Source organism: Scyliorhinus torazame, chromosome 16 (assembly GCF_047496885.1).
Source record: "Scyliorhinus torazame isolate Kashiwa2021f chromosome 16, sScyTor2.1, whole genome shotgun sequence".
Lineage (NCBI taxonomy): Eukaryota > Metazoa > Chordata > Chondrichthyes > Carcharhiniformes > Scyliorhinidae > Scyliorhinus > Scyliorhinus torazame.
The window spans coordinates 20020515-20035389 of record NC_092722.1 but is presented as its reverse complement, the minus strand read 5'-3'; the positions used below and the strand labels follow the sequence as shown (position 1 = coordinate 20035389).

The window sequence follows — 14875 nt, the reverse complement described above, 5'->3', positions numbered from 1 at the left end:
TAGTGTTAGTCGGTCATTAGTCATGATCAGCAATTCGACCATGTGTTTAAATGCCAAAAAGATTGTAATGGCCTTAAGTGCACGGCTTGGTGTGGTAGCAAATAACATAGGTCAAAATGTTGTGGTGTTATTCCCGATTTGGCGGAGGCCAGTTGAGGCACTTTGGCTTGGTGCAAGGGGAGAGAAAAGAAATTCAACAAGGGTTCCTGTCCTCCGTTACAACCTGGTTAACCTTTAATGGGAAGTGGGTGTGTGTGAACATTTGGTGAATACAGGATCGGACTCAACTACTTGATCGAGTATGCTACTGGCATTGACTGTCTTGCTCACACACAACTATTTGGCATGTAAGTTAGATACTGAATGGTTATCAGGCATCCAATGAAAGGATTTTTAAAAATAGATTTCAATCGCCTTACATCTATCAATTTAATGACTAATTCAGTTGTTCATGTCAATAAGTATGTTTACCTCTAAATTTTATTCTCACTGTCACGCATAAACATCTTACCTTGCACATTCCATAATCTGTTAACTTGATGTGGCCATCAGAGTCTAAGAGAACATTGTCCAGTTTCAAATCTCTGTAAATGATTCCTCTGTCATGAAGGAAGTTGAGAGCAATACAAATTTCTGCAGCATAGAACCTAAAGGAGGCAAACATAATGGTAATTCCACTGAACTTCACCACGATGAGTATGGTGGTCCTGTTAATAACTGCTTAATTTAAGAAACTAATTTTATTGGGTTAGATAGTTCATCATACACTTTTCCAGTGTGGTTTTCACCTCATTGTCATACATTTGTACATAAACTGGGTGATATTTGCTCAAAGATAAAGAGGTGGCTTGGTCCTGTCGCAGCTGTTTTGACATGCTGTCCAATTTTAAGACACAAATGAATTCTTACAATTAGAAATCCTGTCTGAAATGGGCAGGAGCCACATCAATTTATAGAACCTGAAGTCATTTTTCACCATCAGAGTACAAGCATGTCCTGCTAATGCCTACCAGCCATGGATAGTACAAGCTGGAAAGCAATTTTTAAAGAGATCCTCAGCTGCTTTCAGGTTAAGCTTACCAAAGCTTTTCGAGCCATTTTTCTTGCAGGGAATTGGAGGTTTTTCATCTTACAAGAATTTGAAAGTGCTTGAATTTGAATAATTTATAAAATTAAATACCATCAAAGACTGCAACAGGGTTAGTACATATTCCTAACCAGCTATTATTTAGTTACTTGAGAAATAAGGAGTAAGAAAGAAACAAAGGAAGAAAGAAAATGGTGAAAATGGAAAACAAAAAATGTACAAAGGAAAGGAGACAAAAAATGAGAATCAAAGAGTGAAAAGGAAAACAAGCACATTTAGCAATGAGTGGTGCTTCCAATCAACATTCATCCCATTTGGACTTCCGGTGCGGCGAGACGTCCGGGTGCGGCGATGACCAGCTAAGTCGCACGTTTTGGCAGCTCCCGGTGGAACGGACTTTTGGGCTCTTGATAGGAGCCCCAACGGCAAAAAACACTGTGCTGTAATCCAGAAGGGAATCCCCCCTGGACACGGATGGAAAAAAGAGAGGAAAGTGGCCGGATTGCGGTGGATCCTCTAGAGCAGCGGCCAGGAAGGTGGGCACAAAGCAAGATGGCGTCGGAAGGAGGCAGTTTAATATGGGGCCCTGACCAACAAGAGTTCCTGCGGCGCTGTGTGGAAGAACTTAAAAAGGAGATGAAGAAGGAGCTGCTGGCCCCAATATTACAGGCGATTGAAGGGCTAAAGGAGGAGCAAAAGACCCAGGAGCAGGAGCTTCGGGTCGTGAAGGCAAAGGCCGCTGAAATGAAGACGAAATACAGGGCCTGGTGGTGAAGACAGAGATGCACGAGGCACAACACATAAGGTGTACGGAAAGGCTGGAGGTGTTGGAGAATAATGCGAGGAGGAAGAATTTTAGGATTCTTGGTCTTCCCGAAGGTGCGGAGGGGTCAGACGTCGGGGCATATGTGAGCACGATGCTTCACTCGTTAATGGGACTGGAGGCCCCGACGGGCCCGTTGGAGGTGGAGGGAGCTTACCGAGTTATGACGCGAAGACCGAGGTCTGGAGAAATACCTCGAGCCATAGTGGTGAGATTTCTCCGATATAAGGACAGAGAGATGGTCCTCAGATGGGCGAAGAAAACTCGGAACAGTAGGTGGGAGAACGCGGTGATCCGCGTATATCAAGATTGGAGTGCGGAGGTGGCGAGAAGGAGGGCGAGTTTTAATCGGGCCAAGGCGGTGCTTCACAAAAGGAACTTCAAATTTGGAATGTTGCAACCGGCAAGACTGTGGGTCACACATCAAGGGAAGCACCACTACTTTGAGACGGCAGAAGAGGCGTGGACATTTATTGTGGAGGAGCAGCTGGAATAGGCGGGCCAGAAAAAGAACGTTTGGGACAAAGTGGTGGGGTGATTACGTGGGGTGAAAGGGAGAACAAGGGGGAAGGGATGATCTCTCAAGTTGTTAACCTTGCGACCCTGTAACTTTTCTCTCTTCCCCATGTCGTGGGGGAGGGGGGAAGGGGGGGGGGGGGGGGGGGGAGGATGAGGAATTGTGGGCGCCGGCCATTAGGGGTGGGGCCAAGTGGGAAACGCGGGCTTTGTTCCCGCGCTATGGTAATCATGGCGGGAACAGGGAAGCAGGAAGAAGGGGGCCTCGCACAGTGGGGGCCGAGGTCACGGGGGGAAGCCGAGGTCAGCCAGAGTTTGCTGACTTCTGGGAGCAACATGGGGGGTGCAATTACGCTAGAAAAGGATCTAGCGGGGGGGGGGTTAACTGGGTTGCTGCTGCTGGGGAGAAGGGGGAGCTGGTACGGGGTGGGGTTGGCGAGGCGGGAGGGCGCCGTCGGGGGGAGATACGGCTACGTGAGAACCGGGTGAGGAGCTGGATTAAAAAAGGGGATGGCTAGTCGACAAGGGGGGGGGGGGTAAAGAGCCCCCCAACCCGGCTGATCACGTGGAATGTGAGAGGGCTGAACGGGCCGATTAAAAGGGCATGGGTACTCGCACACCTAAAGAAATTAAAGGCAGATGTGGTTATGTTGCAGGAGACGCATTTGAAACTGATAGACCAGGTCAGACTACGCAAAGGATGGGTGGGGCAGGTGTTTCATTCGGGGTTAGACGCAAAGAACAGGGGGGTGGCTATATTAGTGGGGAAACGGGTACTGTTTGAGGCAAAGACCATAGTGGCGGATAGTGGGGGTAGATATGTGATGGTGAGTGGCAGATTGCAAGGGGGGGGCGGTGGTTCTAGTGAACGTATATGCCCCGAACTGGGATGATGCCAATTTTATGAGGCGTATGTTGGGACGTATCCCGGACCTAGAGGCGGGAAAGTTGGTAATGAGGGGAGACTTCAATACGGTGCTGGACCCAGGGCTGGACAGATCGAGGTCCAGGACCGGGAGGAGGCCGGCTGCAGCTAGGGTGCTCAAGGACTTTATGGAGCAGATGGGAGGAGTAGACCCTTGGAGATTTAGCAGGCCTAGGAGTAAGGAGTTCTTGTTTTTCTCCTATGTCCATAAAGTATATTCACGGATAGACTTTTTTGTTTTGGGAAGGGCGCTGATCCCGAAGGTGACAGGGATGGAGTACACGGCTATACCTATCTCGGTTGGGAAGGAAAAAGAACAGCACCCGCACTGGAGAATGGACACGGGACTATTGGCAGATGAGGGGGTATGTTTAAGGGTGAGGGGGTGTATTGAAAGGTACTTGGAGCTTAATGACAATGGGGAGGTTCAGGTGGGAGTGGTCTGGGAGGCGTTGAAGGCAGTGGTTAGAGGGGAGCTGATATCTATTAGGGCACATAAAGGAAAGCAGGAGGGTAGGGAAAGGGAGCGGTTGCTGAAAGAACTTTTGAGGGTGGACAGACAATATGCGGAGGCACCGGAGGAGGGACTGTACAGGGAAAGGCAAAGGCTACATGTAGAATTTGACTTGTTGACTACGGGTAATGCAGAGGCACAATGGAGGAAGGCACAAGGTGTACAGTATGAATATGGGGAGAAGGCGAGCCGGTTGCTGGCCCACCAACTGAGGAAGAGGGGAGCAGCGAGGGAGATAGGGGGGTGAGAGACGAGGAGGGAGAGATGGAGCGGGGAGTGGAAAGAGTGAATGGGGTGTTCAAGGTATTCTACGAAAGATTATATAAAGCTCAGCCCCCGGAAGGGAAGGAGAGAATGATGTGCTTTCTGGATCAGCTGGAATTCCCTAAGGTGGAGGAGCAGGAGAGGGCGGGACTGGGAGCACAGATTGAGATGGAGGAGGTAGTGAAAGGGATTGGGAGCATGCAGGCGGGGAAGGCCCCTGGACCAGACGGATTCCCGGTGGAATTTTATAGGAAGTATATGGACTTGCTGGCCCCACTTCTGACGAGAACCTTTAATGAGGCTAGGGAAAGGGGGCAGTTGCCCCCGACTATGTCAGAGGCAAAGATATCGCTCCTCCTAAAGAAGGAAAAAGACCCGCTGCAATGCGGGTCCTATAGGCCCATTTCTCTTTTAAATGTGGATGCTAAGATTCTGGCCAAGGTAATGGCGACGAGGATAGAGGACTGTGTCCCGGGGGTGGTTCATGAGGACCAAACTGGGTTTGTGAAGGGGAGACAGCTGAACACGAACATACGGAGGTTGCTAGGGGTAATGATGATCCCCCCGCCAGAGGGGGAAGCGGAGATAGTGGTGGCGATGGATGCCGAGAAAGCATTTGATAGAGTGGAGTGGGATTATCTGTGGGAGGTGCTGAGGAGATTTGGCTTTGGAGATGGGTATATCGGATGGGTACAGTTGCTGTATAGGGCACCGATGGCGAGTGTGGTTACGAATGGACGGAGGTCTGATTATTTCTGGCTTTACAGAGGGACGAGGCAGGGGTGTCCCCTGTCCCCGTTATTGTTTGCACTGGCGATTGAGCCCCTGGCCATGGCACTGAGGGGCTCCAGGAAGTGGAGGGGAGTGTTTAGGGGAGGAGAAGAACACCGGGTATCTTTGTGTGCGGATGATTTGTTGTTGTATGTGGCGGACCCGGTGGAGGGGATGCCAGAGATAATGCGGATACTTGGGGAGTTTGGGGATTTTTCGGGGTATAAATTGAACATGGGGAAAAGTGAGTTGTTTGTGGTGCATCCGGGGGAGCAGAGCAGGGAAATAGAGGATTTACCGCTGAGGAAGGTAACAAGAGACTTCCGATACTTGGGGATTCAGATAGCCAAGAATTGGGGAACCTTGCACCGGCTTAATTTAACACGATTGGTGGAACAGATGGAGGAGGACTTCAAGAGATGGGACATGGTGTCCCTGTCACTGGCGGGTAGGGTGCAGGCGGTTAAAATGGTGGTTCTCCCGAGATTCCTCTTTGTGTTTCAGTGCCTCCCGGTGATGGTCACGAAGGCTTTTTTTAAGAGAATCGAGAAAAGCATTCTGAGTTGTGTGTGGGCCAGGAAGACCCCGAGAGTGAGGAGGGGGTTCTTGCAGCGTAGTAGGGATAGGGGGGAGTTGGCACTACCGAGCCTAAATGATTATTACTGGGCCGCCAATATTTCAATGGTCTGTAAGTGGATGGGAGAAGGGGAGGGAGCGGCGTGCAAGAGATTGGAGAGGGCGTCCTGCAAGGGGACCAGCTTACAAACAATGGTGACGGCACCGTTGCCGTTCTCACCGAAGAAATATACTACAAGCCTGGTGGTGGTGGCAACATTAAAAATTTGGGGGTAGTGGAGACGGCATGGGGGGAAGGACGGGAGCCTCGGTGCGGTCCCCGATAAGAAATAACCATAGGTTTGTTCCGGGGAGAATGGATGGGGGATTTGGAGCATGGCAAAGAGCTGGGGTAGTACAATTGAGAGATCTGTTCGTAGATGGGACGTTTGCGAGTCTGGGAGCGCTGACGGAAAAATATGGGTTGCCCCAAGGGAATGCATTTCGGTATATGCAACTGAGGGCTTTTGCGAGGCAACAGGTGAGGGAATTCCCGCAGCTCCCGACGCAGGAGGTGCAGGATAGAGTGATCTCAGAGACATGGGTGGGGGATGGTAGGGTGTCGGACATATACAGGGAAATGAGGGACGAGGGGGAGATCATGATAGATGAGCTGAAAGGGAAATGGGAAGAAGAGCTGGGGGAGGAGATTGAGGAGGGGCTGTGGGCTGATGCCCTACGTAGGGTAAACTCGTCGTCCTCGTGTGCCAGGCTAAGCCTGATACAATTCAAGGTTCTACACAGGGCACATATGACTGGAGCACGGCTCAGTAAATTTTTCGGGGTAGAGGATAGGTGTGGGAGATGCTCGAGAAGCCCAGCGAATCACACCCACATGTTCTTGTCATGTCCGGCATTACAGGGGTTCTGGGTGGGGGTGGCGAAGGTGCTTTCGAAGGTGGTGGGGGTCCGGGTCGAGCCAGGCTGGGGGTTGGCTATATTCGGGGTTGCAGAAGAGCCGGGAGTGCAGGAGGCGAGAGAGGCTGATGTTTTGGCCTTTGCGTCCCTAGTAGCCCGGCGCAGGATATTGCTTATGTGGAAGGAAGCCAAACCCCCGGGCGTGGAGACCTGGATAAACGACATGGCAGGGTTTATAAAGTTAGAACGGATCAAGTTCGTATTAAGGGGTTCGGCTCAAGGGTTCACCAGGCGGTGGCAACCGTTCGTCGACTACCTCACAGAACGATAGAGGGAATGAAAAAGAAGGAAAACAACAGCAGCAACCCAGGGGGGAGGGCGGGGGGGGGGGGGGGGGGGGGGGGGGGGAGGACCCAGGCGGGCTCTTAGGGATGTCATTGTATATGTATAGACATTTGTTATAGGTAATGTATATTGGACTGTTGGATTGTATCTTTGGAGAGTAACTGTTTTTGACAAGGCAGTTGCCATTTAGTTTTGTTTTTGTTTCTGTTTATATATTATTTATTTACTTGTTTAAAACTGGCCACTGTTATTTATATTGCTTTATTGTTGTTTAAAAGAAAAACTATGTACTGTTATGTTTGGCCAAAAAATCTTGAATAAAATATATATTTAAAAAAAACCAATTCATCCCATTTGCAAAAACTGACCCAGAAAGATGAAAGCCTCAGGGAGGCACTCAACTCAGACTTCAGTGTAAAATCACAAAATTACATAATCGGCTGGAAAGTTCCAAGAACTGAGTATGTCAGAAACAATGGCATATATGTTTACATCAACTTGTTACTATATAGTGCTTTTAAAGTAACAAACGTCCAAAGGTGCTTCACAGGATCATCATAAAACAAAACATGACACTAAGCCAGATAGGGAGATATTAGGATAGGTGAATGGTGAGTTTTAAAGAGCATATTAAAGGGGGTAACACAAAAGTGGCCAGGTTTAGGGAGGGATTTCTAGAGCTAAGGGCTTTGGCAGCTTAAGTGACGGTTGCTTTTGGCAGCTTAAGTGACGGTTGCTAATAGTGGACTGTTGAAGTGATTAAAATTAGGGATTAGCAAGAGGCCAGAATTGGAGCACAGATATCTTGAAGGGCAGAAGGAGATTACAGAGCTAGGAAAAGGTGAGGCCACGGAGAGATTTCAAACATTTGTTCTGGGCCAGGGTTTAGAGAACCCCAAAGTGTATCATGGAGTTCACCTGACCCACAACTTTTAATAGATTGTGGTATGGGGAGCCCACTCTACAGGTGTAGTACAGCAGAAATGGAAAAGTATTTTTTAAAACAAAACAATGTTTATTCTATGAACTAAAGTTAACCTTTTTAAAACATCCAGTGAACATCTTAGCAACCATTAATTCAAATACAACCCCCAAAGAATACAAAACTAAGTAATCCTTAAGTTGTCCTTTTAATATCCTTAAGACTTTAAAAAAAACTTTTAATAGAAGCACATCAGGTTAAAGTCACTACTAAGAGCAGTTATTAGTTTTAAATCACCAAAGGATCGATTTACATTCTTTAGATTACAGAGAGAGACTCTAATACCCCTTCAGGCTGTGACTGCAACTATCCAGCTCTGAAAACTAAACCAAAAAGACACGTACACACCCAAGCTTTTCTCAAAGTGAAACTAAAAAGCAGCGCCAGAGCTCAGCTCAACCCACACTCTGACATCACTGCAGTAACATGAGCAGCCCAACATTTCTTAAAGCAACATTCTCATGACACCTCCCCCCAAGAAAAAAAATAAACCATCAACTCCAAGATGGTTTCATTTTTCACTATCCTTTAAGAAATGCACACAGTAAATACACTTTGTCGTTTCAAAAAAACCACACGCAAACAGGTATAATAATATAGACCATTTTGTTCTCGTTCTTCGTCCTCCAACTGAAACTCCTTCTCGATTGACAGTCTCTTTGAAAAAGAAGGTCTCTGCACGATCCGTCCATTTCTGTGCGCCTCGGCATTTCTCTTTAAAGTCAGATACTTTAGTTCTATCTGATCACAGAGTTCCTTGTAATTCTCCAACACAAGAGCATTGGTTATCACAGCTTTCAGGCCATCAAATGCTTGTTGAAAGTCTGCTGTCCAGTGAAATTTTCAACGTTTCTTCAGCAAGTCCATCAGTGGAGCAACCACGCTACAAAAAGTTTTCAGCAATGTTCAATCAAATCCACTCATGCCAAGAAATCGCATTTTTCCCGTCGTGTCGAGGGTATCGGAAACTCCTCAAGGAAAGTGACTTGGGCTTTTCCAAATTCATCTTTGGCTAGGTTTATCACCAAACCCGTCTCCTGAAGTCGATCAAATTACTCCATCAGCTGTTTTAAATGTTCTTTCCATGTCTGGCTGAAAATTACCAGATCGTCGATGTATATCGCACAATTGGGTAATCCTGAAAAGACTTTGTTAGTTAACTGTTGAAGTGTGGCTGGGGCGTTTTTCATGCCAAATGGCATAATTTTGAATTGGTATATACCATCTGGAGTCACAAAAGCTGAAATCTCCTTCGCCCTTTCGGATAAAGGAACCTGCCAGTAACCTTTAAGTAAATCCAGTTTGGAAATAAAAGTTGATTGTCCCACTTTCTCAATGCAATCCTGCAAACGTGGGATAGGATAAGAGTCCGTTCTTGTAATGGCATTAACCTTTCTATAGTCCACACATAACCGTTGGGTACCATCTGGTTTTGGTACCATCACTATGGGTGAGCTCCATTGGCTGCAACCCACTTCAATTATGCCATTTTTAAGCATACTCTCAATCTCTTTGTTAACCTGTGCCAATTTCAAAGGGTTAAGTCTGTTTGGATGTTGTTTCATTGGAACAGCATTTCCCACATTGACATCATGTATAGCCATGTTAGTACTTTCCAAAGTATCTCCACAAATATGCCCATGTGATATCAATAACTCTTTCAGGTCAGTTCGTTTTTTCTCTGGAAGGTAACTCAACAATTTATCCCAATTGTGAAGAACATCTTCATTTTCCAATTTAATTTGAGGTATGTCAAATTCAGTCATCTGGATTTGGTTCGTCACTTTGAGTTAGAATCATTAAACCCTCCTCATTTTTCTCTCCTTCCCTTTCAAAGTACCTTTTAAGCATATTCACATGACACACTGGGTGAGTTTTCCTTCTATCTGGCGTTTTTACCACATAATTCACCTCACTTAATTTCCTTTCAATCTGATAAGGTCCACAAAACCTTGCTTTTAAAGGTTCTCCTACCACTGGTAACAACACTAAAACTTTATCTCCACTGGCAAAACTACGATCTTTGGATTTCTTGTCCGCTACCCATTTCATCACATTTTGTGCAACTTTTAAATGTTGTCTAGCCAATTCACCTGCTCTATTTAATCGTTTCCTAAAATTTGGCACGTAATCCAATAATGTAATTTCCGATTTCTCACTCACCAATTTTTCCTCAATCAATTTAAGTGGTCCTCTTACCTCATGACCAAAAATTAGGTCAAAAGGACTAAATTTGGATGATTCATCAGATGCATCCCTAATTGCAAACAGTACGAACGGAACTACTTTATCCCAATCCTCTGGATAATCGTGACAATACGCCCTCAACATTGTCTTTAATGTCTGATGCCACCTTTCTAACGCTCCCTGCGATTCTGGATGGTTCGCAGTTGATTTAAATTGTTTTATTCCTAAACTATCCATAACTTCTTTGAATAACCTTGAGGTAAAATTTGATCCTTGATCCGATTGTATTTCTGTGAGTAGTCCATATCTAGTAAAGAATTTAAGTAACTCTTCCATAATCTTTTTTAGCTGTAATATTGCATACTGGAATGGCCTCTGAAAACCTAGTAGACACATCCATTATAGTCAAAAGATATTGATTCCCATTTTTTGTTTTAGGAAGCGGTCCTACGCAATCAATTAGGGCCCTTGTAAAAGGTTCCTCAAATGCTGGAATGGGTATTAAGGGCGCTGGTTTTATCACTGCTTTAGGTTTCCCTATCACTTGACATGTGTAACATGATTGACAAAATTTAACTACATCTTTCTGTTGTCCAGGCCAATAAAAATGCTTTTGGATTTTAGCTTGAGTTTTCCTTATTCCCAAATGACCTCCCACTGGTACCTCATGTGCAACTCGCAACACCTCCTTTCTATACCCTATCGGCAATACTACTTGATGAACCTGCCCACTTTTCATCCACCTACACATGTAAAGGTCTCCGTTTTCTCATCAAAACATCACTTTTACAGTAATAACACTCTGGTATACACTCAGATTCCTCTTCAGTGTGTGCTTTCTGATACATCAGTTTTATTTCTATATCTTTCTGTTGTAACTCCGCCAATTTTCCTGAACTAAAAATATCCGCCTCATCCTCCACCTGTTCTTGTTCTTTTTCAACCATCTGATCAAAAATTGTTTCTAGCAATTGTACTTCAACTTCTTTTTAAAAAAAAATATATTTTATTCAAAATTTTTGGCCAACCATGACAGTACATTGTGTATCCTTTACACAGTAATATAACAATATAAATAACAATGGCCAGTTTTAAGCAAGAAATAAATAATATATAAAAACATCAAACTTAAAAAACAAAACTAAATGGCAACTGCCTTGTCCCAAATAAATACTCTCCAAAAATACAATTCAGCAGTCCAATATACAATTACCTATAACAACAACCTATACATATTATACACATACACTAACATCCCTGAGAGTCCTTCTGGTTCCTTCCCCCCCCCCCCTCCCCCCCTTGGGTTGCTGCTGCTGTCTTCTTCTTTTCCATTCCCTCTATCTTTCTGTGAGGTATTCGACGAACGGTTGCCACCGCCCGGTGAACCCTTGAGCCGATCCCCTTAGGACGAACTTAATCCGTTCCAACTTTATAAACCCTGCCATGTCATTTATCCAGGTCTCCACACCCGGGGGCTTGGCTTCCTTCCACATCCACAGTATCCTGCGCTGGGCTACTAGGGACGCAAAGGCCAAAACATCAGCCTCTTTCGCCTCCTGCACTCCCGGCTCCTCTGCAACCCCGAATATAGCCAAAACCCAGCTTGGTTCGACCTGGACCCCCACCACCTTCGAAAGCACCTTTGTCACCCCCCACCCAAAACCCCTGTAGTGCCGGACATGACCAGAACATGTGGGTGTGATTCTCTGGGCTTCTCGAGCATCTCGCACACCTATCCTCTACTCCAAAAAATTTACTGAGCCGTGCTCCAGTCATATGCGCCCTGTGTAACACCTTAAATTGTATCAGGCTTAGCCTGGCACACGAGGACGATGAGTTTACCCTACTTAGGGCATCAGCCCACAGCCCCTCCTCAATCTCCTCCCCCAGCTCCTCTTCCCATTTCCCTTTCAGCTCATCTACCATAATCTCCCCCTCGTCCCTCATTTCCCTATATATGTCTGATACCTTACCGTCCCCCACCCATGTCTTTGAGATCACTCTGTCCTGCACCTCCTGCGTCGGGAGCTGCGGGAATTCCCTCACCTGTTGCCTCGCAAAAGCCCTCAGTTGCATATACCGGAATGCATTCCCTTGGGGCAACCCATATTTTTCGGTCAGCGCTCCCAGACTTGCAAACGTCCCATCTACAAACAGATCTCTCAATTGTATTACTCCTGCTCTTTGCCATGTTCCAAATCCCCCATCCATTCTCCCCGGAGCAAACCGATGGTTATTTCTTATCGGGGACCACACCGAGGCTCCCGTCTTACCCCTATGCCGTCTCCACTGCCCCCAGATTTTCAGAGTAGCCACCACCACCGGGCTTGTGGTGTATTTCTTCGGTGAGAACGGCAACGGCGCCGTCACCATAGCTTGTAGGCTAGTCCCCCTGCAGGACGCCCTCTCCAATCGCTTCCACGCCGCTCCCTCCTCTTCTCCCATCCACTTACATACCATTGAGATATTGGCGGCCCAGTAGTACTCACTTAGGCTCGGTAGTGCCAGCCCCCCCTATCCCGACCACCCTGCAAAAATCCCCTCCTCACTCTCGGGGTATTCCCGGCCCACATAAAACTCATGATATTCTTCTCAATCCTTTTGAAAAAAGCCTTCGTGATCACCACCGGGAGGCACTGAAACACAAAAAGGAATCTCGGGAGGACCACCATTTTAACCGCCTGCACCCTCCCTGCCAGTGACAGGGATACCATGTCCCATCTCTTGAAGTCCTCCTCCATCTGTTCCACCAACCGCGTTAAATTTAACCTATGCAATGTAGCCCAATTCTTGGCTATCTGGATCCCCAAGTAGCGAAAGTCCCTTGTTACCTTCCTCAGCGGTAAGTCCTCTATTTCTCTGCTCTGCCCCCCTGGATGCACCACAAACAACTCACTTTTCCCCATGTTCAGTTTATATCCTGAAAATTCTCCAAACTCCCCAAGTATCCGCATTATCTCTGGCATCCCCTCCGCCGGGTCCGCCACATACAACAACAAATCGTCCGCATACAGAGATACCCGGTGTTCTTCTCCTCCCCGGAGTACTCCCCTCCACTTCCTGGAACCCCTCAATGCTAATGCCAGGGGCTCAATCGCCAGTGCAAACAATAATGGGGACAGAGGACATCCCTGCCTCGTCCCTCTATGGAGCCGAAAATATGCAGACCCCCGTCCATTCGTGACCACGCTCGCCATCGGGGCCCTATACAGCAGCTGTACCCATCTAATATACTCATCTCCAAAGCCAAATCTCCTCAACACCTCCCACAAATAATCCCACTCCACTCTATCAAATGCTTTCTCGGCATCCATCGCCACCACTATCTCCGCTTCCCCCTCTGGTGGGGGCATCATCATTACCCCCAGCAGCCTCCGTATATTCGTATTCAGCTGTCTCCCCTTCACAAACCCAGTTTGGTCCTCATGGACCACCCCCGGGACACAATCCTCTATCCTCATTGCCATTACCTTGGCCAGAATCTTAGCGTCTACATTCAGGAGGGAAATAGGCCTATAGGACCCGCATTGCAACGGGTCTTTTTCTTTCTTTAGGAGAAGCGATATCGTTGCCTCTGACATAGTCGGGGGCAGCTGTCCCCTTTCCCTCGCCTCATTAAAGGTTCTCATCAGTAGCGGGGCGAGCAAGTCCACATATTTATGGAAAAATTCAACTGGGAATCCATCCGGTCCCGGAGCCTTCCCCGCCTGCATGCTCCTAATTCCTTTCACTACTTCCTCCATTTCGATCTGTGCTCCCAGTCCCACCGTCTCCTGCTCCTCCACCTTAGGAAATTCCAGCTGGTCCAGAAAACACATAATTCTCTCCTTCCCACCCGGGGGCTGAGCTTCATATAATCTTTCATAGAATGCCTTGAACACTCCATTCACTCTCTCCGCTCCATCTCTCCCTCCCCCTATTTCCCTCGCTGCTCCCCTTTTCCTCAATTGGTGGGCCAGCAACCTGCTCGCCTTCTCCCCATACTCGTATTGTACACCCTGTGCCTTCCTCCACTGTGCCTCTGCAGTACCCGTAGTCAGCAAATCAAATTCTACGTGTAGCCTTTGCCTTTCCCTGTACAGTCCCTCCTCCGGTGCCTCCGCATATTGCCTGTCCATCCTCAGAAGTTCTTGCAGAAACCGCTCCCGTTCCCTACTCTCCTGCTTTCCTTTATGTGCCCTGATTGATATCAGCTCCCCTCTAACCACTGCCTTCAGCACCTCCCAGACCACTCCCACCTGGACCTCCCCATTATCATTGAGTTCCAAGTACTTTTCAATACACCCCCTCACCCTTAGACACACCGCCTCATCCGACATTAGTCCCATGTCCATTCTCCAGGGTGGACGCCGTTCTTTTTCCTCCCCTATCTCCAAGTCCACCCAATGTGGAGCGTGATCCAAAATAACTATAGCCGTATACTCCGTCCCCCTCACCTTCGGGATCAACGCCCTTCCCAAAACAAAAAAGTCTGTTCGCGAATAAACTTCGTGGACATAGGAGAAAAACGAAAACTCCTTACTCCTAGGTCTACTAAATCTCCATGGGTCTACTCCTCCCATCTGCTCCATAAAGTCTTTAAGCACCTTGGCTGCTGCCGGCCTCCTTCCAGTCCTGGACCTCGATCTGTCCAGCCCTGGTTCCAGCACCGTGTTAAAATCTCCACCCATTACCAACTTCCCCACCTCTAGGTCCGGGATACGTCCTAACATGCGCCTCATAAAGTTGGCATCATCCCAGTTCGGGGCATATACGTTCACTAAGACCACCGCCTCCCTCTGTAATTTGCCACTCACCATCACGTATCTGCCCCCACTATCCGCCACTATGGACTTTGCCTCAAACATTACCCGCTTCCCCACTAATATAGCCACCCCCCTGTTTTTCGCATCTAGCCCCGAATGAAACACCTGCCCCACCCATCCTTTGCGTAGTCTAACCTGGTCTATCAGTTTCAAATGCGTCTCCTGTAACATAACCACATCTGC

The 14875-nt window shown here is 47.4% G+C and overlaps 1 protein-coding gene across 5 annotated transcripts in view; it reads right to left on the bottom strand.

Annotated features, from left to right (window-relative positions):
* Window positions 1–14875, bottom strand: part of prkcz (protein kinase C, zeta) — a 741785-nt gene that overhangs the window by 191701 nt on the left and 535209 nt on the right. For all 5 annotated transcript variants that reach the window (XM_072478046.1, XM_072478045.1, XM_072478050.1 and 2 more), the window contains one exon: window positions 512–647. In XM_072478046.1, coding sequence (XP_072334147.1) covers window positions 512–647 — 136 coding nt within the window. The remainder of the gene's footprint in view (window positions 1–511; window positions 648–14875) is intronic.